Source organism: Corvus cornix, chromosome 4 (assembly GCF_000738735.6).
Source record: "Corvus cornix cornix isolate S_Up_H32 chromosome 4, ASM73873v5, whole genome shotgun sequence".
NCBI lineage: Eukaryota > Metazoa > Chordata > Aves > Passeriformes > Corvidae > Corvus > Corvus cornix.
The window spans coordinates 4,484,982-4,511,240 of NC_046334.1; the positions used below are offsets into that span (position 1 = coordinate 4,484,982).

Below are 26,259 nucleotides of genomic sequence, written 5' to 3' on the forward strand. Positions count from 1 at the left end.
ATGCTGATGGTTCTTCCTGATCCTATCAAGATAGCGTAATTAGTTATGGAGTATAAGCATTAGCCATTGTTAGCATGAGCATCTGAAAATTGAAGCTTATTGATCGAATGATATGAACTTTTGGTGATCTTTTTCCTTTTCTGGTGAGATGTTTTTGTTTTGGAATTCTGAGTTGGTAAAACACTTCATGTCTTAAAATTATATCCCCTGATGGCAGAGGCAAGTACACTTTGAAATATACACTTTGAAAAGGGGAGATGATATCAGCTGATAATATTAGACATTAAAATCTCTTAGAAAAACTAAGAATTTAAGAAAATGAGAACATCTACTGCTGAATTAACTGACCAACTCTTTCCTAAAACAAAGAAGTAGAGGCAAGAATCACACGTAATGGATAGAAAGGAGTTCATGGGAAGATGTCGCTTTTTAGGATGCCAACATCTAAGGATAGCAAGAGGATTCTCTGACTTTTTAACTCCAATAATCCGTTTCCTATTTTTTTAGTAGGCATGAAAATGAGCCACTGAGTTTTATTGAGTTCTACTATACCTCTTCTCTTCTGTTTTTGTAGGTGTAATAGCAAAATTTTTACTGTGCTTTCTGCCAAAATCATCAGAAGTGACTGAGAAGTGATCAGAAGTCACGTTGGAACAACTGTGGTTTGGATTTATATGGAAAAGTACTCCGCTGCTCTAGAAAACAGAGTAGTAAGAGATGTACAGCCTTTTCTGAGGCATGTTGAGACATCAGTACAAAAGTTGCAAAAGGTTGTGGTTGATTGTTTGTTTACGTTTACTCCCAACCAGAAATGTCACTCCTTAGAAAACGCTGGTCCAGGCTTAAAAATTCAGGAAAAGTTCCCTGCTTTTCCCTTCTTTAAACCTAGACTTGGGCTATATTGCCAGATTCATGGAAGAGCCCAATTATGTTGAGAAATTGTAGTTGATAAGGCACAGGGTAGTGGAAATGCAGAAATGGCACATAGTAGAAATTTGGATCAGATTTCAGGTGGAGTTTTTCAGCTTGAATCTTTCTGCACTTAAAATTGAGTGCATTTGTCTGTGAAATAAAAGATTGTGGCTTATCTCACGCTACTCAATGGCTGTAATTTCAGGAGGCTCATTTAGGAAGTGGATATGCATATGGGTGGTGTGTAATATAGGTAGCTCTAGTACAAGGAAAGATTTTGGGGGGTTTTGTTTGGTTTTTTGCACATTTATTATCCTTTGAGCAACCTGGTCTGGTGGAAGTTGTCCCTGCCCATGGCAAAGGGGTTGAAACTGGATGATCTTTAAGGTGCCTTCCAACCCAAAACCATCAGTGAGTCTATGTTCCTTGACCTAAACACCAAGAAAACCATCTGTTTAAAAGTTTGCTTCATTCCAAATACTTATTAGTGGAAATGTTAGGTTATCTTCCTGTGCCAAAACTAATCTCCCAGTATCTCACAATCTTAATGTGCAAAGCCTGTGTGATTGAGACAGATTTCTCTTAGAGCATGAGAAACAATAGCAGTTCTGACCCCATTTCCTATCTTTTTAACGAAGAAAAAGTTAGGATACAGAATATCTTTTGTGGTTTGGATTATAATTTCATTATTAACAGATGTGATTCATAGGTAGAACATAGGGGTTTCCCCCTATGCTATGTAGTAGATCCTTGCTTGTGGTAATTCAGGGTTTTCCCTCTCCTGGTTTTTTTGCTGTTTTATATAGTCCTAATTCTTCCTGTTCTCCTAGATGACTGTATATTAATTTCTTCCTTTCTGCCCAATCCTGATGGGTTTTTGTAGGATTACCTAGTGTGGTAAAGCATGACCTTCAGCAGGGCTGTGGTTCAGAGGCTCCCATGTTGTCATTCTAGCTATGACACTGCCTCCCCCAGTGCCTGGGGAAGTTGCTGACTCTGCTTTAATCTTCATGAGTAAATGAGAGTGAAATTTCACTGCTGCATTTTTCAGGAACTTGGTGCCTCCTTCTGAATAATCCAGTGTTAATCCTGATCTCACGGAAACCAAGAAGTGATTTGCATTGATGAATTTCTTCATTTTAATGTACGGCTTTGAAGCACTTATACATTCTGTCTCTTGATTTTGGCTCGTTTTTCTCCCCCCAATGGAATTGGTGATAAAATAATTCACTTTGGCTTAATAATAGTAGTAAGGATGACACATAGTTCTGAAAAAACACATTCATCTCCAGAGCATATCTCCCTTCATTCCCAAAGTAATTTTATTACTATATTAAAATTAACTCCTCTATTGTCATGTAGCTAAATGATTTTTCCCTAATGCTGGTTTCTATATCCATATAAAATTTTATAAGTGGTTCTTTGGCTGGTATCTATGAAAATCTATACATTTTGATTCTACATTCAGAGAAACTAGGGGAATATTTTATGAGATATTTTGTGTTTTATCATGTATCTCATAGAACAGTATTATTACTGCCTCCAGAACTCTTAGCTATGTGTGGCTAAACAAAAATGTCAAAAGATTCCACTTAAATGCCTAAGGAAAAAACAGAGTGTGAAACCAAGATCTGTGGGAGAGAAATTTCTGATGTTAAACAGGAAGCACAAATATTCAGCAGAAATGTTAGCAGAGGCATCATTAATAACTCTACAGATGTACATGTGTTTGTTTTCTTACTCGTTTTACCCCAAGGATTATTATTTTATTTATGGGAAACTTAAAATTATTTAAGCCACTTAATTTAATAATTAAACTGGAAATTACATCAGTGAAAAGCAATAATAATAATCATCATCTTCATGTGTGTTTGCTAAACAGCTGATAGGAATATCAACCAGTCTTGTATCCAGGTAGCTTAACCAATGTTAAAAAAAAAAAGTTGTGTTTACTCTTTGACAACTTCAACACTAGTATTATATGAAGTTCGTGCTTTATGTGGAGTTTCTTATTCTTGATGTTCTGTAATAATACCCAACTCTTAAATATCAGTGTTAATTGGACAATTAGTAGTGGTTTTCCGGTTTTCCACGTGTAGAATATGGACACAAAGATCCAAATATTCATTTTAAATCTATGTGTGCCTGGACTTCCTCTGCAAATCAGTAGGAGCAGAGCGGGGAAAAAACCAAACCAACAAACAACAAGTTCAAGATCATTGTATTTGGGAAAACTCCAGACGTGCTAAGCAGTGCCCTGAAAATGAAAAGCATTTCCTTTGCTGCTATAGATAAAAGGATTGTGTGGGGCCTCTTGCACTGCACTACTCGTGAGAATCCTGAATTCTACGTAGAAGTGAAAGGACTTTTACTTGTGTTGAGAAACTAAGTTGATGTTTTTTTCCATTCAGAAAATGATTGAAAGGTTGTAAGGACAAAACAACAAAAGAAAAAATCAGAGTAAGAATATGAGTAGGCCTTGACTCAATGTTTTATTATATTTAAAAAGTACAGGTGCATTAGTCATATTCTCTGAAGGATTTCTTGTAAAAGAACTTTGCTGTTTGTAGGCTTTTCCTGTGATTATTTTTTTAAAAAATAAAAGTGATTTTAAATTAGATGAATTGGTACTTTGGAAATTGATAATGATGAAAACTGAAATTATCTGCTCCTGACTTTCAGGGACACTTGAGTGCTGTGAGCAGTGTGCAGAGAGCTGTGCAGAGGAAGCTGTTTCTACCAGGGCTGGGCCAGTGTGTGGTTCTCAGGAAACCCCAGGAGGTGACACAGGACCTGTAGTGAGGCCCCATCTGCTGGTGCCTCCTCCTCTGGCTGCTGCCTGTGGCCATGTGTCAGGTACAAGGTGCAGTCTGTGCTCTCTTTGGGGTCACATCCCTCTGCTTTCAGTGAAGGGGACCTATTCTCACCATTTAAATCTTGCAGGATAAGGTAGGAATTAAAACCCGTGCAGTGCAAAATAAGGGAGAAGTATGGAGTAACAGGGAAGCTGGTTCCATGTTTGTTATGTTGCAAAGCAGCTAAACTACATCAAATCTGTGTAAATAATAATAAAGAGGTGGGCCACTCCCGGTATGATTTTGGGTATCAAAAGTTGGAGATCTAATCACTGTCAGACTCCTGTTAAGGTCATGTGGTAGAGCCCATCAACAATGGCCAATTTTTAGTTGGTCACCTTTAACAGCTGGCAGAATAGTTTTTTATATATAAGCAACATTCAAATAGAGCAACAGAAAGAAGTGGAATTTTTATCATAGTTTATGGTGACAATTATAAAGTAGTATTTTGCAAATGTATGGGGCTACATATCTGTATTAAACTTAGTTTAAAATATGTTTGTCGTATCTTTTAAGACATGGATCATTGTTCTTTAACTGAAAAACTGAGCATGAATTATCCAAAGCCATGTGACTGCTGATATCTGACTGTTGGTACAGAGCAGTTTCACTGCAGTGAAAGTGTTGGTGCTTTGTCTTGATGGAAAATAAGGAGATCTGTGAGGCCTGGGAAAGCACCCTGGGTGCTCTTGATTGTGAAATGGGTTATTGATGGATCAGTACTCATACAGAAACTTTCACTGAGGGAGAAGTTTTAAATGAAATTACTATCCATCTTTGTTCTCCCAGTGACTTTTCAACCTACGGTTTCTTTCATTCCACAGAGGGATTTACTGTTTGCTGTGTACCTCTGCTGCTCTTCATCTGACCTTTACTGCTCTGCTGCCCACTGAGTTGTTCTTAAAGCCTAAAAAAGGCTTATGTGTCAGATGGGGAAATTTGCCGGAGAATTGTCTCAAACACTGAGACAATCATATAAGAACCACATAGAACTAGCTAAAAAATACTTCCCGATCTCACAAAAGTGTCACGTTTTCAATTTTGGTCTGGATTATCCCCCACTGTGTCACTCTGAAATGATGAAAACTTTCAGCTGTTTTAATAAAAAAGCAGTCAAAGAAGTGTGAGACTGATCCCATAGCCATCAGTAGCCACCTCTGGCACCTTGGTGGAGTGTGTCCAAATGGAGAGGCCAAATCAAGGAGAGCAGGGGTTGGAGCCCAACTCCAGCGGTCACTTCCCATTCCAAAAACCTGCCTTCTGCTCTGCTCTTACATGCTTTTGTTTTTAACAGAAATTCTGTCCTGGACCTGAGAAATGGTTTTTGCTTCAAGTTTTGTCAGACTGCTGCAGTGGAAGTTGTAAAGTTTCAATTTCAACAAATTGTTATCCTCCAGTGGAAAAACTTGCGCTGAAAAATTCCCAACCCAGTCTGCTTCTGAGTTTGCCTTGTAACACATCTTTTTAAGGGAAGTCTTCTGATGCAGAAGTTATGCTTCAGGAGGATGTGTTTTAAAATGCAGAGAGACTGGGTCAGAGAACTGACCTAGAGCAAATATAATTTGCCTCCTCACCCTCTTACCCCCCAAAATGCAACTGTTGGGGACTGGTAGGGGGAAGAAGTGGGAATGGTTTAAGCCGGCCCTGTCCAGTGCAACAAGTGGAAAAGGAGCTCGAGGCAGTATTTTGTTCTTCAGTGCCATAAAAAATTCTTAATGCCAGTCAGGTTTTTGGGAATTTGTACTGCACCTTTCCCACCACCTCCAGCTGCACTGGGTGTTACCTGGTGTTTGTTCAGCTCTTTGTAGGGTGTAAAATAGGAAATGGAAAGAATTGATAAAAGTAAAATAGGACCCCCCCAAAGCTATTTTTAACCAGAATTATTTCAGGTTTGAAGATCTGTTGCAGTTCAACCTGCCCAGCTGAGACTGTGAACCCAGGGAAGGGCTGGGTTTGAGTGAGTCGGAAGAGTGGAGGAGGGTGGGGAAAGAAAGAAGAAGATATTCTCACCAAACAAAGCCTATTCATGTATGAGTGTCTAAAAGTATTCCTGTAAAGGTAGGGATGGAAAAAAATAGGTAATAAAGTATAGCAGCTGTCTAACAACATACAGGACACCTGAAGGGAGAGGCAGTAAGTCCATAAGGAATGCTTGGAACTGTTCATCTGCAGGTACTGGGTTAGCAATTTATAAATGAGCCAAGTGCTCCATGGCTAGAAGAGCAGCAGTGCTCCATGCTGAAGGGAAGTGTAAGTCTTCCAGGAATAGCACAGATCCTGTAAATTTTTTTGCTTGTTCTTTGTTTTCAGGTGAGGTTTCTCCTAATGGCACCTGTGAGATAAGGTGGGGCAAGATTTACCAGTGCTTGTCCTGTCTGGTGTTAATGCAAGAGTTGTCAGTGTCAGGCACAACTGAAGCGCCTTCCCTAAAGGAGAAAGGGAGGGTAGAAGGGAGTGAAAGGGAGTGAATGAGGACTAGATTGTTTGGGAAGGAACAGAATATAGGAAGAAGCAGAAATTACTGTGTAGATGGCATTTGAACCGTAAAAGAGAACACAGAAGTGGGAGTATTTTTAGTTAAGTCCCCTTTTTGAACAGTATTTCCCTACATTTGAGGGTTTGTAGATTAATTTCTTACGAACTGGGTGGGGCCAGGAGGAGGAGGAGGGAATGAAGATCTCCTTTTCTTTCTCAGTTGCCTGCTGCCCTCTTGTGCAATGATCTGCTTTTTACACTGATGCATTTCCTGGCCATCCCTAAAGGCTGTGATAAACTTGGATTTGCTTCTTGATTTCATAAAGTCCTGGACTTGGGGTGCCAACCTCACACACTTTTCAGTGTTTGACCCCCAGCAGATCCTGTCTTCGTATCAGCTGGCTCTGGCCTTGATCCCTTTTTCATTCACTGTCTCTACAATTTTTAAAAGGATTTAAGGGAGGATGGAGAGAGCTGCTCTGTCATAGTGTTTGTCTGATCTGTTGTGATAAGCTTGGTGTGAAACATACTGTATCATCTGCTACAGCTGGTTTGTGAGGGCTTCTCTCACTTCTTTGGCTTAGAAGTGAAAATCTTTCTGACTTCCTTGTAGTCAGGATGTTCTCCTGTGGATGGTGAGGAATTAAACTTTATATGGGCCACTAGCATTATGTTCAACTCTTTTTCCATTTTAATGGAATTGTGCAGCTGATGATCATGCACCATCTGAGTGTCTGAAAACTCCCGGACAACAGGAAGGAAGCTGGAGGAAGTGTAAGAGAAGGAAGAAAAATGAACTGAAGTTGGGAGAACAAGTATGGGAAATTAGAATGGGAGGAAGATGGAGAATCAGGGGTGGGCATGGAGAGAGGACAGGAAACAGTTGAGAAATTTAATAATAAAAAGTGAAAAGAGGTAAAAGTCAGGTGGTCCTTTACAAAGAATCTAAAAAGAGCCGGGGAATTCCTGATAGGTTGTTGGACAGTTAATGAAGGGACGGACACATGGACACAGTATCCATTTGTAAAGCCCCTTACAAAGGAAAAGGAGCTGCTGAAGAGCCTAACTGATGTGGTAAGGGATAGTTTTAAACATGCTCTTCATGATGTTACAACAGCAACACAATTGGACCTTCAGCTGTGTAAACAGGGAAAGGGAAAACTAAATGGGAAGTGGAGAACTTAGTTGTCATGTCTGTGTGGTATTTCAAAGCTCACTGTCATGACAATGATAGCTTGCTTGTTTAATGTCTGGAACTGCTTTGAATTTCCAAACTGCCGTCAAAAGGTGGCAGTACAGCAGTGGAGATCAGCAGCTTGGGCCAAAGGTGTTTGAGTAGGAAATGTTCTCTTTCACCTTTGCTCCTGTTACAGCATGGATCATCAGCACAAGTGCAAACAGAGAACACTGTAGGGAAGTTTTGTGGTTATCTGAGAGAGCTATTCCCTGTGGGTTTTCCACTGGATGGAGGGATCCCTCACGTATGCTGGGGTTCATCCAGAATTAACTGTTAGTCAAGTCTGAGTCATCTGCTCACTCGGTGAGAAGCAGAAATACTCAGGAACAATTCACCCCACTCCAAAACAGGTATATGGTACAGGTGACTGGAAAACCCACTGGGAATATTTCTCACACACATAACTTCAAAAATAAGTTTTTAAAGAAAATAACAAGAGAAAATCGTGTTGGCTAAAATTGTTTAATATCACAGGCATATAAATTAGTCAGACCACACAGTCCTTAGTACAAACATTCCCTTTACAGAAATGCAATAAATAATTAAATTAGATTAGTCAATTGGTATAAAAATAAAAAATCTTCTCAGGAAAAGTAAATATTATACAAAATCTTATATACCATGCTAAAACACATCTCAAAGTGCCTACAAAGGGCGCTTATGATCAAAATCATAAATATATTGTAAAGCCTCCCTGGGAGGTAATGAGCTTTTATGGCTTACACAATGTACTCTGTTAGTGAAACACACATTGTTTCTGCAGAGTGCACTTAGTACAAAGACAGTTCATCTCATGAAAGGAAATAAAGCAAGAGGGTGTACACATTTGGATTTGGTCCTTCCTAAGGTCACAAGTTCCTCCTTTGGGCATCTTCATTTTTCCTTCTGAGAACGCCGGTGCAGAAAAAGATGAGGTCTTCCTGAACACTGTTTTGTCCTGCACAGATTTCCTGTTCTTCATTCGTCCTGTTCTTCAGATAGCACACCCTGAATAATACACTCAGTCTTTGATAACTCTGACAAATCAAAGAGTGAGCATGAGGCCACACATCTTGTAAATCAAAGCATATTTGAAGCGGACACAGTTGCCCTCTGTGATTGTGCTGACACTGCCCAGAGGTGTGATGTTGGCCAAAATCAGCTGTGCTAATTTTGTGATTAATATTCTCCACACATAGCTGGACTGGATTATCAAATAATTTCAGTTTTCAGCAAGATCTCAGAGCAATTAACCCTCTAAAGTTACATTTGTTACCGTTTCTCACTAGTTTTTTGAATACTACAAATGAGCGTTTTAAATTAAGTTGTTCTGCAGGTACAAGAAATAGCTTCAATTAATAAACAAGCATATTATGTTTAAAACAAGAAAAAATAAGCCTTAGCACTATGCTTGGTGTGATAAGATTCATAGTTAAAAACAGTGAAGCAAGTCACTAAACAGAAATAGGTGCATTACTTCCTGCATTACATGCTGCCTCTTGGACAAAACCCAGACATTGCTGCAGTGTAGGCAGGAGTACCTAGTTAGCTTATGACATTTGTGTAGGGAATTGTTTTTCATTCATAAAATGGCCATCCCAGGTACAAAAGTTCCTTCTCAATGCTTTATAATGATTGCTAATAAATATGTAATACGCAATGTTGTCTTTGTCAGGGCATGCTAATCCCATTTCATCTGCGCAACAAGGATTTTAACAGGCTCTTTTAGAACAGGGATTTCAATGCACTTAGTTACTGGAAAAGACGTTTACAAATAAAGAAATACATACTGTGTTCTTTGTACAAAAAAAAAGCTCTTTCTCTAAAACCCTGCACATGCAAATATTCCATGGAACTGCATGAGAAGTGCTGGTTTATTTGTTAGACTTCTAGGACTCACCTAAAAAGGCACTTAATTCATGATAAAGGCATTCAATTAAACCCCTCCGTAAAAATATAAATGTAGAAACATCAGCAGGCACACTGCAACCACAGGACATGCTTCAATGTTTTCTCAGTTGCTTTCATCCAAATCTGGAATTGAATTTTACCCTGACTATTACTTCTGTGACTTTAAAATCTGTTGCAGTAGCAGCTTGCATATTGCTCACCAACTGGTGATGAAGGGACTTTATGGGTAGGTGAGTCAGAGAAATGGGGATAGAAGGTGCAGAAAGAACATCATGTAAACTCAGTACTTTGATTACTTACATATGAGTGGTAGTTCTTTTTTAGAATGTTAATTCTGATGCAATAATGTGGAAACATTGAGGTATGAGATAGAATGTTACACAGAGGAAAAGCGGGTTTTGAAACGGAAAAAGAGAAGGAGAAGAAAAAGACACTCTAAATCAAAATGGCCATGACCAGAAACAAGGAGAGTTCCCTTAGTTTGTTCTGCCCTGAGGATCTTCCTTCCTCTTTCTGATGTACATTTTTAAGGAGGTTTACGTTTCAGGACAGTATAAATGTGGAGGCAGCAAAGCTTTTTGTATTAGTTTTCCTTTAGGCCGATGACATTGGTAGGAATGGAAATATTTTTAATACTACCTTATTATTTTTGGAGGTAACTAACCTTGTCATTTTCCATCCTAACATTAGATGCAGTTTTCCAGTTTCCTCTCTCTACCACATTTCTACTAAGTAGAGAGAAAATTAGATGAAAAGTTAATTTTTACTGGAAGGTTCATGCTCTTTTCCAAGATCGGTTTCCTCATGTGGGGCTAATATCTGTTTGGGGTAAATTAGCAGTTCCTGCTCAGATGGAAGAACCCAGAGGTTCAGAATCACTGCAAGCAGAATATGGCGGTATATAATTAAGCTGCTGAAACTAGTTTTAAGTGCTGTGATACTCACTTCCATTTAAAAAAATTTCTGCGATGTTTCTGGCCATAGTCCCACAGAAATGTTCAGGATTCAGTAGCTGTCCAGGAAGGTTTCCACATAATAAAAAACTTCACAGATTTTTAAAGAAAAAACGGCAAATAAAACTTAAACTGTTACAATCAATCAGGAGGAGAGACAATGAATAGTGTTAATGGTACATGAATATGAGGGTGCTGTCCTCTGAGAAAGAGCAATATGCATTAGGGCTGTTTCACTCTGACTAATCATCAATTACTCTACTTATTGAACATTTTGTAGTGGCTGGTTGTACCAGCCAGTCATGCCTCTGCTGCATCTTTCATGTTAGTCTGGGAGAGTGTAGATGAAATTCCATTTTCTGAAACAGGATTTTCCCCCCAGAATCCTGTATCTCCACTTAGAGCATGTGAGTTACATTTCTCCCTATTGAAACCCATGGCAAATGTGCCATTAACTTCAAGATGTTAATCACAGCCATACAGTATGATTTGTAAATGTTTTTTCCAGTACTTAGAAGACAGTTAAATACAGGATATTTTCCCATAGGTAGCTAAGATACAATCAAAGAACTTATAAATAAATCTCTGTGTGTGGTATCATTGTAAATAAGGAAATCAGTCCAAGTAGATTCCTTTGAGGCTTCAAAGCCTCTGATAATTTTTCTGTTGATTTTCTTAGAAAAGTTGCAGAAATCTTTGCATGGCATTCAGTTAAGATCAAAGCAAAAATACAAAAGTAACCATCTCATGTATTTCTAGTTCAGCAGAAGGTGACAGTTGAGTTCCTTACAAGAGCCTATTTTTGCGAAATTAGAATTTAATTTTCACTGTACGGTGGGGCTAGAATCACTTCGAAAACAGCATCCATCTTACGAATATCCATCCAAATAAGACTCCTTAATATTTTGGGAGAAGCTTTCACTTACCACACACAGAGAACACATCATAATAGCACTGGAAAGTATTTACATTTTTCACATCTTAAATATAACATAGTGTCTGCTTTAAAGAGTAGATTTTCAGTAGCCTTCAGCTCTGGTGTGTCCTATTTTAGTTCTTGAATAGCTGTAAAAACAACACACTGTTAGTAAGGATGTAAAATAAAGATATCTGTGATGGTTTGCAAAATGTCAGGAAGCACCCGGGAGGAATCAACTCTGCTTACCATTTGCATTAGGTTTGCAAAGCCCCTCAAAAACTCTTTGGGGGTTTTCTTCTCATAAGATTCACATGTAGACTCACACTGCTGTAAGATAAAAAAGGATCATGGCACTTCTAAACAGCACATCACAATCCTAAATCAAAACTCAAGCTTTCTCACTGAAAAATCAAGAGGGTTGTAATCAATGCCTTTTCTAGCTGGAAAAGCTTAGACACAAACTCTTTCAAAAGGGAAGGAATTTAGTAATGACAGCTTTCATTCACATTGTTTTGCAGTGATCCCTGTCCTTCTGCCAGCACATCATGTGGTTGCCAAGAACATGCATGCGATTGACTAGGATCACAGGGAATGCCTCTCCCAAAAGTGCAAAAATTGGGCTTTTTTATTTCCAAAGTAATGAAAGGCAGATTGCTTTTTTGAACAGATTTGCTTTCTACAATTCCCCCATTGCAGGGGGCATCTGCTAGAGCAAATAAGGAGCAATGATCACGATTATGAGCACTGTGAGGAAATCCTACCTCTCCAGGGTCTCCGTAGGTGAATTTGTTCATGAGTCTAATGGCTTTTTTGAACTTTGTATTCTCCTGGCTGCTCACTGGTTTTAATTTCTGGATGCCCTTCTTGAAGCAGGTCACAGCTGTGTACAGGCATCCCTCCTAGGGCAGGAAAAGAAGGAGCTGTTTTAAAGTTAATGTTGCAGCACTTTTTCCTGCATGCATTAAGTTGTGGTCCATGTGCAAAAGAAGGTATCCAGGATATTAACTGAGAATATTCAACTGTACATTTTTATTTTATTTTTTTTAAGTTACTTTTACATATGCAAGAGATCTTGAAGCTTTACTTTGCCTGTTCTTGCATAATTACTTACGTATTTCTTAACAAAATGAATGTCCAAAATGGCAGCATTTGAAAGAAAACATTCCTGAAGAGTAGATCAGTTACGTGTAGTAGGTTTTCACCTACTAAAGCACAAGCATTTTATTTTTTAAAAATTGCAAATATCTCTCAGTGCTACGTGTGGGAATATAATTTTTCTCTTCCTAATTTTTGTTCCCTTTTTAATATTGCCTAGTCAATAATTATAATTGATGTAGAACTGCCTGTTTTCAAATACTATTGAAATGTTCTTACACAATAGCATCAGAAATGATATAGAAACTATCCCCAAAACTAACCTAATAGTCAACAGAGAAGGAAAAGCAATGTTTAATGAAGCCAATTTCTAAGTTGCTTCCTGTTTTCCAAAGAAGGAAGCATTTAGAGCTGCTGATTACACGTATTAGAAAGGCTCCAAAGCCATCGTCCCTGTTTTGCATACCTACTGCTACCCAAGCTGAGTCTCATCTGCCTTATGAGATGTTGCTGCAGTTTGCTGCTCGGGCAAGGACAAGGCTGCCTTCAGGGATGTTGCTTGTAGCAAATTTTACTAGCAACATTCTATGTTGGTCAGATAAAACATTTTATTTTCCTTAAAAGCCACACGTTTATGTTAGTTTCAAGCATCTTTACCGTAACCGGCCGTGCTTACTGGAAAAAAAAAACTACTCGTCTTTTAAAGAGATTGATTTTCCAGCTGAAACTGAAAACGTTTTCGGTCTCATCCGTGCTGAGCTGAGAAACAAGCATTTCTCATCTGTGCTGCCTTTTCTGTTTTGCTGAGCTGTCAGTTGTAGCTGAGGCAGCCAACGGTCAGGGCACCACAGGGATTGTGGGGCCTGGCGTGTTGTCACAGGCTGAGCACTTTGGGGATGAGGCATGAAAGGGCACAGGCCATTGGAAATGTCTGAGGGGAGCTAGAAACATGTAAAATATTTGTATCAGAGGCAGTTGGCAGCAGTACTCTGCATCTGACTCAAACTAACTTTACAGATGAGCCCATAGAGCCCTCACTTCTGGAATTAGTGATCAGCAGGGTTAGGTATGGATCCGGGGTACATCAGAATCCTGTCGCTGAATGCCACTTCAGCTGCAGTGCCAATCACCAGCAAGAGAGCTCATTTGCCCTCCAGGCTGGAATCACCTCAGCCTTAACACTGTATTGTCAGCCTCAGCCTGTTATCCCTTGAGTTGATGTCCACTTACCTCTCTTTATTCAAAGGAAAGAATACTTCATTGTTGAGGGTACAAGGAAATTGTGTGGGATTGAATTGGGACTAAGAGTCCACACAAAGGAACCTCAAGGAAGCCAGAACAGATAGGGATAAACCACCTGATTCTGAATGTTATAATAGGTAGTTTTCTCTTTGAATATCCAATACCAAATACGAATCTGGCATGAGCAGGTTATAATAAAATAATTTCAAATATTTTGATACTTGAAATGCAGTTATATGAGTGACTTTTTATTAAATTGAGTTTCACTAGGGTGTGATGGCACCTAATCACCCTGAGTGCCACTTTGGCACACTGTAATTCATATCTTAGTCACCCTGTAGGATGACAAGTTTGTTCATTTGGTTGCTGGTGATAATTACTATTAGCACACTAATATTTTTTACATGTTTTTTATCAGAAGCTTAACCTGTATCAACTTAATACCTTCTAAATATGTGAATTCACCATCTTCTCTAGTATTCAGCAGAGGCACTTAGGACCTCCCAGAATCAGCCAGTAAAGCCCTAAGCTGCAAGTGAACTGCTGTCTTCCTTCCTGAGGTGAGCATGACTTTTTTTAAGAAAAAAACCCCAACAACCTCACTAAGCAGTTAGTCGCTAGTTGTATTTGCTTAGTTTCAGAGGCAGCGGCAAACACTGGAGTAAAATGACAGCTAATAACCTCCTCCTTTTCACTTTGACACCACAAGTTAGAAAGAGTGTTAGTGAAAAAAGTCCAGCAATGAGTCTGTGCACTGCAGTTGTTTCTAGCAATGTGAAGAAATGTATCTGCTTTGGCCATGTTTCTGTATATTTTTTGGCCCGTAAAACATGCACCCAGCTGTAAAGCCTAGGAGGAGGCTAACCAAAACCTGTGTGAAATGAGGTGAGTTTTTTTCCTTTCTTCTTGTAGTTGCTTTGCAAGGGAGTTTACAGTCCTGAATAGATAAATTTTGAAGAATGCCTGCAGCTTTACAGAGTCGTAATGCATAGTGATCATTTTTATATGTCGATCAAAATTGTTTGTGCTACGAAATAGTTGCTAGGGCTCAAAAATTTAAGACAGCTGATAATACAAGTATAATATTAGATAGCCACAGGTTGCTCTAGACCTTAGTTGCATGTTGGGGGATTATCAAAGTAGGATGTAGTTGCCCTCTAAGCTTTTAAGACATGATGTTACTGTGGTTGGCATTTAATTTCACAGTACATCCTGCATCCTGGCACTTTGGAGAATGCAGAGGCTTGGTGACTGCTACTGTATATCAGAAGTTCTTAACCTTGGAAGATGCCAAATGTCAGCACTAAATGATGTATAAAGAAGTATCTGTATTAAAAAGTGATTCACTGGCAGCTGCTCTTGTATTTTAACTAGTTATAATCTGAAGAGACAATATTTGCAGATGCAGTTTTGTCTTCCCGTTGATAGCACAACCCCTGCACAGATAGTCTCAGAGAGAGCAGTGTGACTGCAGATGAGAGGAAGCACTCTGTGACATGGCCTTGCAGTGCCACTCTTGGCATTTAGCTGCACTGGGAGGCAAGGGGGTCAGCTCAGCCGTGCTGGAGCTCATGGCAGCTGAAGGCACTTCCACTCCAAATACCTGCATCCCCAAAAGCACTGCTGCTCCTCTGGCTCTTGTATGAATCCTCACTTTTAGCAGTATTCCTTGAGTAAATGGAATATGTGCAGCTCTGGATCTATTGGTGGGTTATGGTACACATACAATAGCAAAATAGTAATTGAGATGCCAAAATAGAAACACTTTTGCCATTAAACATCAAGAAAAAAGGAACTTTTATGAAGTATTTTCTTATTCAGTCTAGCTTGCATTAAGAGTACTAGGTCAGAGACGTGAAGAAGACATCTGCCATTTGTCAATGGAATAAACCCATACAAAATCAAATTGATATAAATAGGAAAAAAATGTTAAAGCAGTCTCACCACAGTGTTTTCTGGTGTATGCAGGAATTCAGCATCCTAAAATAAAACAAATCTAAGTTAGAAAAGTTTTAACATTTGAAAGTGGTGTCCATCACAAGATATGTACTAAGCAATACATAATGCTCAAAGGAAATTTCAATATTATGACAAATACCATCACTTACCTTATCTTTCACCATGGTTTCTAATTGCTCAATTGTTTTGAGAATCTGTTTGTATTTCGCTGTTCTGGGTGAAGCTGCAGTCAGCACCATACTGGAGCAGAAGAAAAGCATGCAGAAAATAATCATCCTCTTCATCCTGATAGGTTCTGTTTTAAAACGTGCTGGGAGCAAAGTTGTGCTGTTCAAGTGTAACACTCCAGTTTGAGCTGTGCTCAGGTATGCTCTGCATCTACCTATATATTGCTCCCTGCTGGAGATGGAGAACCCACCCATTTCAGTTTGGAAAGCTTTGTAGAATGGATTAATGAGTAACCCTTTTTTCTTTTCCACTGGCTAGATGCCTGTACGCGACCTTGTGCGTGGGGGGACAGGGATTGATGGAGTGAAAGAAAATGTGCCCGATCTGCACATTGGACAGGAAAAGAAGAGAAAAGGGTGAATTCCCATTTTCACTTTGAGTCAAGAAATGAACGTACTAAAAAGTTGGTACTTAGAAACCACAGGCCTAGGTAAACAAAGATTCTGCATTTTTTTTCCTGTGTCATACAGCAACGAATCTCTTCAGTCCATCTGCAGCTCTTCTGTACTGTTCTGGAGAAATATGACAGGACTTCTTTCAAAATGTAAATGTATTTATCTTACTTTAGGGCTCCAAGGAATGTTAGCGAGTTCCTCCTGACATCTATGAACCTTGGCTTTTTCATTCCCAGCTTGGATTCTGTTAGAGCTGTGAGTAAAAGCTCATCTTAGCATTTAAATCAGCTGAGATCTGCTTTATACTTACTTGGAACCAGTAGCAGATTCATTAACACCATTGTGGAGGCCATATCCACTGGGGGTGAAGGTTGCAGGGAGAGACATTGTTCTGGGAGAGATGAATCCCTGAATGACGCCCATTACTAAGATGGGAGCAATACTGGAAGAGCAGGGACTAAATCCTGGTGAGTCAGTCCCAAGGGACACTATTACTTGTGACAGCTAAACACATTCAATTACATCCTTCAGCAGCTAGGTTCAAGGTTAGTTTCAGAGTTTATTCTCTTCAAAGAAGATGTGATACTGAGACCTGAGAATTCTCTTGGGAATCTAGAAGTGCACTTGTTCTGGGTGAAATCCATACAAAAGTCTCTGCAGGGATAGGGACTTACTGGACTGCCAGCTCTAGGAATCAGTTGATTTTAAAATCACTGATTGTAATATTTTATCACAAAGAGGAAAAAACGAACTTTAAATGCCTCTTACATATTATCATTAATTAATTATTATCAATACCATTAAAAGGTTCCTGTTTGGAATTAGCAGAAGGCAGTTAAAGTCACTTGGGCACTTTCACTGTGGGGAATAAAAAGATGGTCATGTGTCTTTCAAATTAAATCTGTCTCTGAAAATCTGAAGATTCCAGATGGTTTTGGAGATGCTTTACAAAATCTACACAGAGTTTGGACAGCAGCTGGGTGTGTGGTAATCTGTGTAATATGCTGACATTGTATCAAATGCACCTGCATCTGTCTGGTGGGTGAATCTGGGCTGTCAGTCTGGGTCACTTGTTCATTGTTCATTTAAAAATGAGTGCTTAAACTGGTGAGAGCTGTATGTGACATACTCTGGCACGTTTGTTTTCTGTGCACAAACAATTATTTACTCTATGCTGTTTATGTACTTAAGTAATTTTTCTTCTTTCAGAAAATGAATAGCTTAAAGGAATGGATTTTACAGGTGTATGTAGGTACACGTATGGCACACAGGGTCTCATGCATGCACACACACAACCTCTCCTGGTGAAAGGGGTAGCTAGTCACACCCAATAGAACAGAAATCCTGAAAAATGAGAACTGAAACAAGTAAGAAAAAAAATACTTTCTTCTATCACATAGTCTGAAATTTTATTTCCTGAAGAAAAGGTAGTGTGATGATTTTTTAATCTTTTTTTTCTATAGATGTGTTGTGAAATAATGTTAGATAAGCAGCACAGCTGCACTGTGCGGTACAGAGGATCTCAGTAGGTTTTATTTGAAATGACTGTTAATTTATAGCTAAGGTTCATTAAAGGAAATCAACAGCATCTTTGGTTTGAGCAACCACATGGTCACCAGTACTTCTTTTTATCCCTCCTCCCTCCATCCCATTCCTGTGATGCTTTGTAAAACTTTTTTTGTCTGTTATCCAACAGCTGCCTGAGGCTGCTGAGAACATGGAGAGATTATTTCCAATTGTGGTGTTCTTTACATGAAGAGGGTACTTGGCTCTGCTCCTCTTTACCATAACTTTTCTGTAGGTTGTTGTGTGGTAACGTGGATGAATGTTCATTTATCCTTAATCCACTTTTTGACTTGCTGGTGGAAGTGTTCATAGTAAAGAAACAGGCTGGTGATAATGCTTGCTTTTACTTCTTATTGTCAGTATTTCAACTGTGGATTCTTTTGGGAAACCTCTTTGAGCCCAGCTCCAGTAGGTGGTTGTGCTTGCACTGTCAGCCCGTTATGCATCTTTATTTGGTTGATAGGTTGGGAACTTTTCATTTGGATGTGTAATATGACAAAAAAATATGACAAAAAAATCTGTGTTTTCAGAAGCACAGGACTTGAAGGGACAGAGGCAGATCTCCAGCAAAATCATGGGAGGTGAGACGGCTCTGTCTGAGCTACTCCAAATTAAATCAGTTAGATCAGAGATCGGTTTTAAAGCTGGTGGAGTAAATGGGAAGTTAAACAATGGGCATTTGACAATGTGGTAACTTGTGTTTGCATATCAGGTCTCTAAAACTGCTGTATAGTCTTCTGGTTTGCATTAGAGGCTCTAAGGCCACAATAATTGCTTCAAGGAAGGCATTATAACAGAGAAAGTGAAATGCAAGGACAAAGGAGGACTTCCTCTATTGTCTAGGCAGTGGAGAAAACTCCTTGATATCCCTCTTATCAGATAAGAGTGAGCAGCAAGTTTTTTATATACGTCACCTCTCTCTTGTGGCTTAGGAACATGCTGAGTCAAACAATGACACCCTCATTCACGTTGTCGCCGGCTCAGCCCCACAGGGATGGCTGAGAAGTGGAAATGTGAGAAACCTCCCAGCCCAGCCCTGCCAGGCCGAATCCTCCTCTTTCCTCTTTGCTACGGTGCCACCCAAGAGATGCATGACTTCGACCCCGAAAGCCCGGTTCCCCCACCTACATTTTCCTTTACAGGAGAGCTGAATGGAGGCTTTTCCCATGGCTTAGTCATTGCTATGGCTCAGCCAAAAAACTCTGTAATGTACAGGGCTGCTTTCAAAGAATTTTTATAACTTAGGTCTGTGAAATTTTGTGTGTGTACTATCTGTGACTTGGGGGGATTGTAGGAAAAGAGGGGAGAGAGTTATGCTGGAAAATGGGAGACTTAGGAGGAAGATTCCTGTAAAACAGATTTAGAAAAACTAGTCTTTGAAATATTTCTGACAACTTTGTAAGTTAGTTCTACCCCCTTGCAATCTTATTTTCCTATTATAAACTTTGGTATAATTCTTTGGTCTTTTAACTTTGCTTTGAAGAGGGAAAACCTAACCTGGGACAAAATCTATTCTTAACTTGTATTTGCAATAACAAGCAGAGTAAATATAACTCTGAATGGGGAGACATAGGTACTAAAATATTACTGGGCAACAATATAAAACCATTTACATTCTCCATAATGTTCCTCCAGAGTTAACTTGTAGCTGATTTCTTTCCCATCCTGCTCCTAGGTAAACCCAGTAATCCTTTTTAGGCACATAGTTCAATGTATTTGTGTTCTTCCCAACCACTGATAACAAACTGTACTGAGAAAACTTCCTGTTAACACCCAGAGCCTGAGACAAGCTTAGACCGACCCTGCACAGTGCCAGATATTCAGAACTGTCCTCTTGTGGGCACATCCTTTTAAGTCTCCTTTAGTGCTGGGAGCAGCCTCCCACCTCCTGGGTCACACCTTTCTCTGAATGTAGGATGGAAGAAGCCTCCCTGGGTCACCAAGTGTAGTCTTCTGCCACTGCAGGCATCCACATCATGCAGTTCCTTTCATATCTCAGCTAAAAACTCCTGCATAAGGCCTGAACAGTTTGATTTCTGTAACTAAGAGCTTAGAGCTGTGCCTGGGCTGTGTTCCAGCTTTTATAGAGAGTTTTATTCTTGTTAGCATTGCAGTAGTGCTCATAATCTTTCCCCACTACCAGAGGACAGCCACGTTCAGAGGACAAGGCAGCAGCTGACAGGATGTTCAGCTACCACAGTTCTCTTAAAAATTTGAGGGCAGAAAGGAGTTGCTCAGCTGAAAGCCACAGGAGGGGAGAGGTTGGGGCAATGAGTGAGACGAGTCATTGCTCCTGCTCTGTTCGGCAGCCAGGACTTCTGCTGCTCAGGGGTTTGATGCATGGCAGGTCTGCAGGTCTCCTTGTGAAGGATGGCCCACAGCCTTTCTACCACAGAAGTGTTGTCTGTTTCCCAACATTCCCAACACATTTCCCAATGATTCCACTAAGACACAGGCCTACAGTGTGAAAGGCAGGGATGTGGTAGTGCTGAAACCCAACAGTGTGTGTGTCATGTTCATCCTAAATGTTGAGAAAGAAAAATCAGAAGAGATACATGCAGGTGTTGGACTGTGAATGGAGGATGCAGAATGGGCACAATGCAAAATGCTTGCTTTTTTAATTTACTAATATTAATGAACAGAAGGAACAGAAGTCAGAAGAGAGTCACTTCTGTGCTACAACATCAGTAGTACAAACCAGATAACCTGCAAAGCATTATAGGCTCAAGATGGATGTGCACAGTCTACTGCAGCCCGTGGGAATGCGCTACATAGGTAGCATTCCACTGGCAGCTGGGGCTCCCTTTATCCAGTCATGCCTTGCATGGTGATCAGCATGACACTGCAGCTTGAGTTTGATAACAGAATTAAAGGTTTGATGCATTTCATGAGGCTGCTGTGCTGGTGTGGGATCTCCACAGCAGTGCAGTTGTTCTCCTCTTACACAGTCTAAAGCTGAATACAGGGCACAGCCGCTGAGGGGCTATGGCCCCTTTTCCCTCCTTCAGCAGATCTGTCCTGATTTTGCCTTATTAATACATTCTATATAACTGTATCTTCAAAATAAAATGCAAATCTCTCCTTTTTATTATGGTTATTGCTGGCAGATGACTGAATGCTACTTATTTCTAACTAGTTCTGCTTTCTGGTTCTCAGGTGCTACCACAATACTACAGATCGTACTCTCCTTCATCTATGTATGTGTGTTTACTGTTTATACACAGTTTCTATTAGAATTATTTTTAATGGTAGTGTTGATTCCAAATCTTATAAACTCAGTCACGTTGTTCTCCTGCCCTTTCTTTTGTGTCTTCCCCGGGACAATGTCCTGTCTTACGGTGCTGGGGCTCCTCTGGCACAGCAAGAAGTAGTGAGGACAGAGGAGCAGTGTGACATTGCACTGGAGGATGCAGCCTCCCTTTGGAGCGACTCCATGTCCCTGCTTGCACACCAACTCCTCAGCTTGCCCTGAGCACCACCCCTGTGCGTGCTGTAGACCACTGGATCAGCCACCAGATGTGCTGTACTTCAGCTCCTGCAGCGGAGAAGAGGCTTTGGTGTCACACTGTGTAGCCTAAGAGAAGGCTGAGGCAGAAGCCACCTCTGCAGTTCTCAGGGTGTAGTAATGCAGGTTTTTTCTTCAGCTGCAAAGCCATTTAAAGAACCTTCTCCTCAGGTCACTGCTACTCTGTGTCACAGTTTGTCAGCATCTGAGGAACCTCTGTTACAGGGCCTTGGGTCATTAAAGTGAAATCCCTCTTGCAAAGGCCTTGAGAGCTTGTTTGTTTAGCTTTGTTTTGATTGCAATCATTTCACTATCGACCCTACTTTCTCCTTAGCACACCTGACAGATTTGCAAATAGAAATGAGTTGCCAGAAGTCCAAAACTCCCCTTCTACTGCCTTTACTACTGAACCAAACTGTGATCGCCTACGCAACAAGTGCCTCCTTAGCACACGAGGCTGAGGGGGCCAGTGGCTCTCACTCAGCATCATTGTTCCACGAACAGCAATCTGGTGCCAGTGCAGACAGCATTCAGGCAGAATCATTTGATGGAAGAGTATTTAGGGGAATCTTAACTCTGCACCCTGATCTACATTTAAGACTCCTGTAGGTATGATGGTATTGTGCAAGCAGGATTTGTTGTTACTTTTCAGGCAGTTTTATCAATAAAAGCCTTGCTGCAGAAGTAGCTATACCCATCTGGAATTCTCTTAAATAGGAATACTATTCTGTTTCTCATACATTAATTGCTCTGTGAATGTAATGCTCTTTGTTACGACTTTTAACTTCATAAATAGATCTGCTATTTAGTTGTTTACAAAAGGTTAAAGTCTGCTGAGGTGGCTAGCTCATGCTATCCTTAACAGATAAAACTTCAAGCTAGTAACTTTGTAAAAACAGCTTTTTGTAATGACCTTTTTTTCCAGATGTCTCTGTCTTCATCTCTAACTAGACGTATCTAACGTAGGAATGTGTGTGCCGGTGCATGCAGGTTTATCTGTTATGTGCACACACATACAGATTTGAGAAGCTGTATAGCACAGTTGTTTGCATGATGAGTTTCATTTCTCTTCACAGGTCAGCACCTTAAGCGAACTTTGAAAAAACTACTGTGTGAGCAGTCAGCACACCAAGGCAGCAGCACCCGTTGGGTAGAGGTTGTCTTGGATAAAAAGCTGAATGCTGTGGTTTCAGTGACTTGTCGTTGAAACCTTGCGGTTTCTGTGTAGGAGGCTGTATAGGCTGGACACGTTTGACATCCTTGTTTCTGAGCTGTGAAATCTGTACATCTAATTTATGAAAATTATCTCTGGTTCAATTTTATTCTTTTTTTTTAATGAAGTCAACATATTTTCCTTGCATTCAGTGGAAACGGTAATGGAAATGTTTTAAGATGCACTGTGAGCATGTTTTGACCTCAAAAAGCGAGACAAATCAAGATACTCTTGGTTATGATTAAGGTCTAGGAAGGAAATATTAAATTAAATACAGAGAGCCAGATGTGAGAGGAAAGCATTCTCCACAAGTGTGGAGACAAATAGAGTAAGTAAATGTGGGAAATTACAGAGGACTTATAAAATAAAAATCTTCCACCTGAGAATTTGATATAAAAAACCCCAAACAGCTAAGTAAGGTAATTTAGAATAAACTATAGTACTGGTACCATTTAAGGTAACCAGCAGTATCTGTAGTCTTTCAGGTGGCCTAAATAAATAAATTTACATGTAAGGTAAATCCAAAACTAAAGAATGTGAAGGTAGGACAGAGAGGGAGCTGCAGCAGAAGTAGTACCAATCACAGCAAAACATAATTGAACCGTTGATCAGTTATTTGCTTTTTTTCTTTTGTAGTTGAGTTCCATGCAGAGTTCAGTGAATTGATTCACAGGATCACAGAATCATCACTTAACTGGAGCCAGGAGAGCCATGGACTCACCTGTATGAGCCTTCATTCCTTCCCTAACTCTCCTCCCTTCTGCTCTGGTGAGTGCCTCCCATCCTGTAACTTCCCAGAAAGCTGAGCTGTGCAATACAGGACACCTGAGCCTCTAATAGTGGCAAATCCCATTCCCTTCACTCTCAGGACCAGTGACTGCCCAAACTTTTGAGTTTTCAACAACAGCAGTTTTGCCTCTGCCACACAAGTTCCCAGAAGCGTGTACGCCATTCCCTCTGAGTGAACCTATGGGAATGTATTAAAAAGGAGCAAAGACCTCTTGCTAGAAAACAAAGGAGAAGAAAAATAACATTCAAGGTAATATAACAAAGTTTCTTGCTAAAAAATAAATGAAATTACTATTTGTGTGAAAAGAATTACTTAATGTGTTTGTGGGAGTACCAAAATCTGTCCGAAAACATTAGTCAATGACTTCTGTGTGAATAAAGATTGAAAGTGTGATCACCCACTTAGTTATTTCAGAGGGGTGACTGCAAGATTCATCTTAATAATTTTCAGTAATTTCCGTATCGAAACATCAATAGAAGACCATGGATTTTAATTCCCTATTACTATCTCATTGGTCCTCTCAGGAGAGTTCCTTTTCAAGGAAAAAAAATAACCAAAAGTATTACTCTAACATTGTACCTTTGGAAAATTAAGGTGTCTTGTCCTGCTTGTGTTTTCTTTTCAGAAACCTGAGGTAGTAAACATGATGACTACATCTGTAGATGAATATACAAGAAAAGAGTACAATTGGTCTCAAAAATACTCTTCTGGACAAGGACATTTTTCTTGCCTGTTACTTAAGAGCTTCTTGCAGATTTTACAATTGATACCCATCCCTTGAGCAGGACAGTGCTATTTCTCTGAACTAACTCGAGGGAAACCAAAAGGCAAACAAGGAGGCACTGAAGATCCTAGCCTAGAACAATGGAGGCTTTTGAAAATCACATTTTTCCCATTATCACTGCAAGATATGCAGGTAGGCAGATAACCAAGGGTTAGCTTTCTTTTGAAGCACCCAGACTTTACCGAGAAGCAATATCATAGGATTCATAATTCCTTCCCATATAGCTCAGTTTCCACTCCTGGATCCTCCTCTTCTGATTATCATAAGGATTACATAATTACTTTGTTATTCAACCCATGGAAAAACTCTGTCAATGCTTCTTTTACTTGATACCTAAACCTCCCAGGATAGTTGCATCCCTTAAATCTCGCCTTCTGCAGGTTTGGACCCTGATGTTGAGGGAACAGCTGAGAAGTCAGAAGAGATGCTGATGGCACTCCAAAGGATGCAAAATAATTGTACTTGATACTGCTGCATAAAGGGCAAAAACGTGAAGGGAAATGGAAACATTGAACCTGAGAACAGGAAAACTCATGAGAATCTCAGAAACGGCCTGAAGAAAAAAGGAGACAAAGATGTAATTTCCAAAACAATACCCGGAGATCAAAGGAGGCTGATGTGCTTTCAAACACCGTTTGTGGCGGATCTGCAGGGAAAGGTTAAAGAACATTGTTTTCAAAGGTGCTGGGAAAATGCAGAGTGTGGCAGAGAAGCATTAGACCCTGTAGATTTTTTCTTGTCTCTTTTCCTTGCCATTGCCCTCTGCACAACTGATTTGGCCTCACTGAGAGAAATGTCACCGTTCACTTCACTTTAAATTGCGTTTAAATTGAGCAGAGATAAACAGTTCTACCCTCTGATATAATCATGTGCCATGGAAACTCTCCTTACTGGTTGTCTGAGCTGCCTTGTTTTCTTCTTTATTGCTAGACCGAGTTCAGTGCACAAACTTACCCTCTCAGCTCTGTTCATGATATCCCGATTGATTTAATTAAGTTTGGCCAATTTCTGTCAAAGCTAATAAATAACTAGAAATATTAAAATGTTCTGTGCTGACACGTTCATATGATCATTTCAATTTTCCATTAGTGATTTTTAATTATGATGTTTTATTTGTAATAGTTTTAAAAGCTGGGGAAAAAACCTTTCTTCATTGTTTGATGTAGAATGTCCAACCTGAAGTGAGCTTTTTTTTCTTAGCCATCTCAGTAATTGCAGTGTGTTTTGTGCCACTTCATATGGTTTCTGGCAAATTAAAAAATCAGATGCTCTCCCTTTTTTAGGTGATCAGTCTAACATTTATAGTCATTCTCTGTGCTTCATTAGATCTTTATGGTTCAGTATACATGCTCTGAAAAGTTTTTGTTTTTTCACAGGTGAGAAAGAGTGCCAGGATTATATACAGTCAGTAACCGGTATTCCAGAAAATGGAGGACTGAGGAAGTAACTGTAAAAGGACACAAGTAAAACCAGACTTTTGGCATAAAAAGGCTGAAGTTGGTCCTTGTCCTTCCTACTTGATGCAGGAGGGTTAAGTGATCTGACATAAAAAAGGAAGGTCAGTAAGCCAGTGTGCCAAAGCAGAACTACCCAGGCACTTCAAGGCAGTTCATAAGGGGCAGGGATAGTGTAGGTTAAAGGTAAAAGAACTTCTGTCTTAATAATTTCTGTCTGCTTCTAACAGAGCCAGGGCAATTTTAATTAACTTACCAGGCTAGGGAATCTGGATTTGCCAGCTGTTTGGACAGGTAGTAGTTTCCTTTTTCTCTGACAAAAAGATAAGTACTGGAACTTTCAGAATTCAAACTGTGTCTCTATGCTGCTCCTTGATGTTTAAAGAAAGAAAACTTCAATGTTTTTATTAAGGCTATGAGGGTGGTCAGGAGAAGCCAGTATTTTATACATTAAGTTGCCTTCTCTATATAAAATTGTATTTCATATGATACATTGTCTTCTCATTAGTGTAAATCATTCTTCAGTGTTACTTAAAGTCTTCCATAAGTTAGTGGAAAATGGCCTAATGTGGCTTGCTGTGGACTGCTGTGCCTTAATAGTTCTTTAGACCTACACAGCACTTTATTGCACCTACTGAAAATGGGGTAAAATAGCCTTATTTAGCTATTTTTCTGTTCCCATTTTATCCATTGACTGGAAAGACATGCCCTTTGGCTGCTTCTTGCTCTAGACTTTTTCCAAAAAATCTGTGTATTCCTTACTGAAGGAATTTAAGGGAACTTTCAC

General features: G+C 39.7%; 1 protein-coding gene and 1 non-coding gene across 3 annotated transcripts; one reads left to right on the top strand and one right to left on the bottom strand.

Annotated features, from left to right (window-relative positions):
• Nucleotides 1-7,943: 7,943 nt before the first annotated feature.
• Nucleotides 7,944-16,201, bottom strand: IL21 (interleukin 21). Of its 2 annotated transcripts, XM_019290091.3 has the most exons (5): nucleotides 15,687-16,201; nucleotides 15,523-15,558; nucleotides 12,003-12,140; nucleotides 11,488-11,568; nucleotides 7,944-11,387 (listed from the first exon to the last, which is right to left on the bottom strand). In XM_019290091.3, exons 1-5 carry the CDS (start codon nucleotides 15,957-15,959, stop codon nucleotides 11,373-11,375), a joined length of 543 nt encoding a protein of 180 aa, XP_019145636.1. In that variant the 5' UTR covers nucleotides 15,960-16,201; the 3' UTR covers nucleotides 7,944-11,372. The 2 variants fall into 2 exon arrangements, with proteins under 2 accessions (XP_019145636.1, XP_019145635.1); XM_019290090.3 differs by having other exon boundaries at nucleotides 7,944-11,568.
• LOC104693693 lies at nucleotides 13,877-25,082 on the top strand. Its single transcript, XR_005601675.1, has 4 exons — nucleotides 13,877-14,463; nucleotides 23,081-23,212; nucleotides 23,313-23,483; nucleotides 23,860-25,082. It is a non-coding gene; the product is annotated as an uncharacterized LOC104693693 (transcript).
• The last annotated feature ends 1,177 nt before the right edge of the window (nucleotides 25,083-26,259 follow it).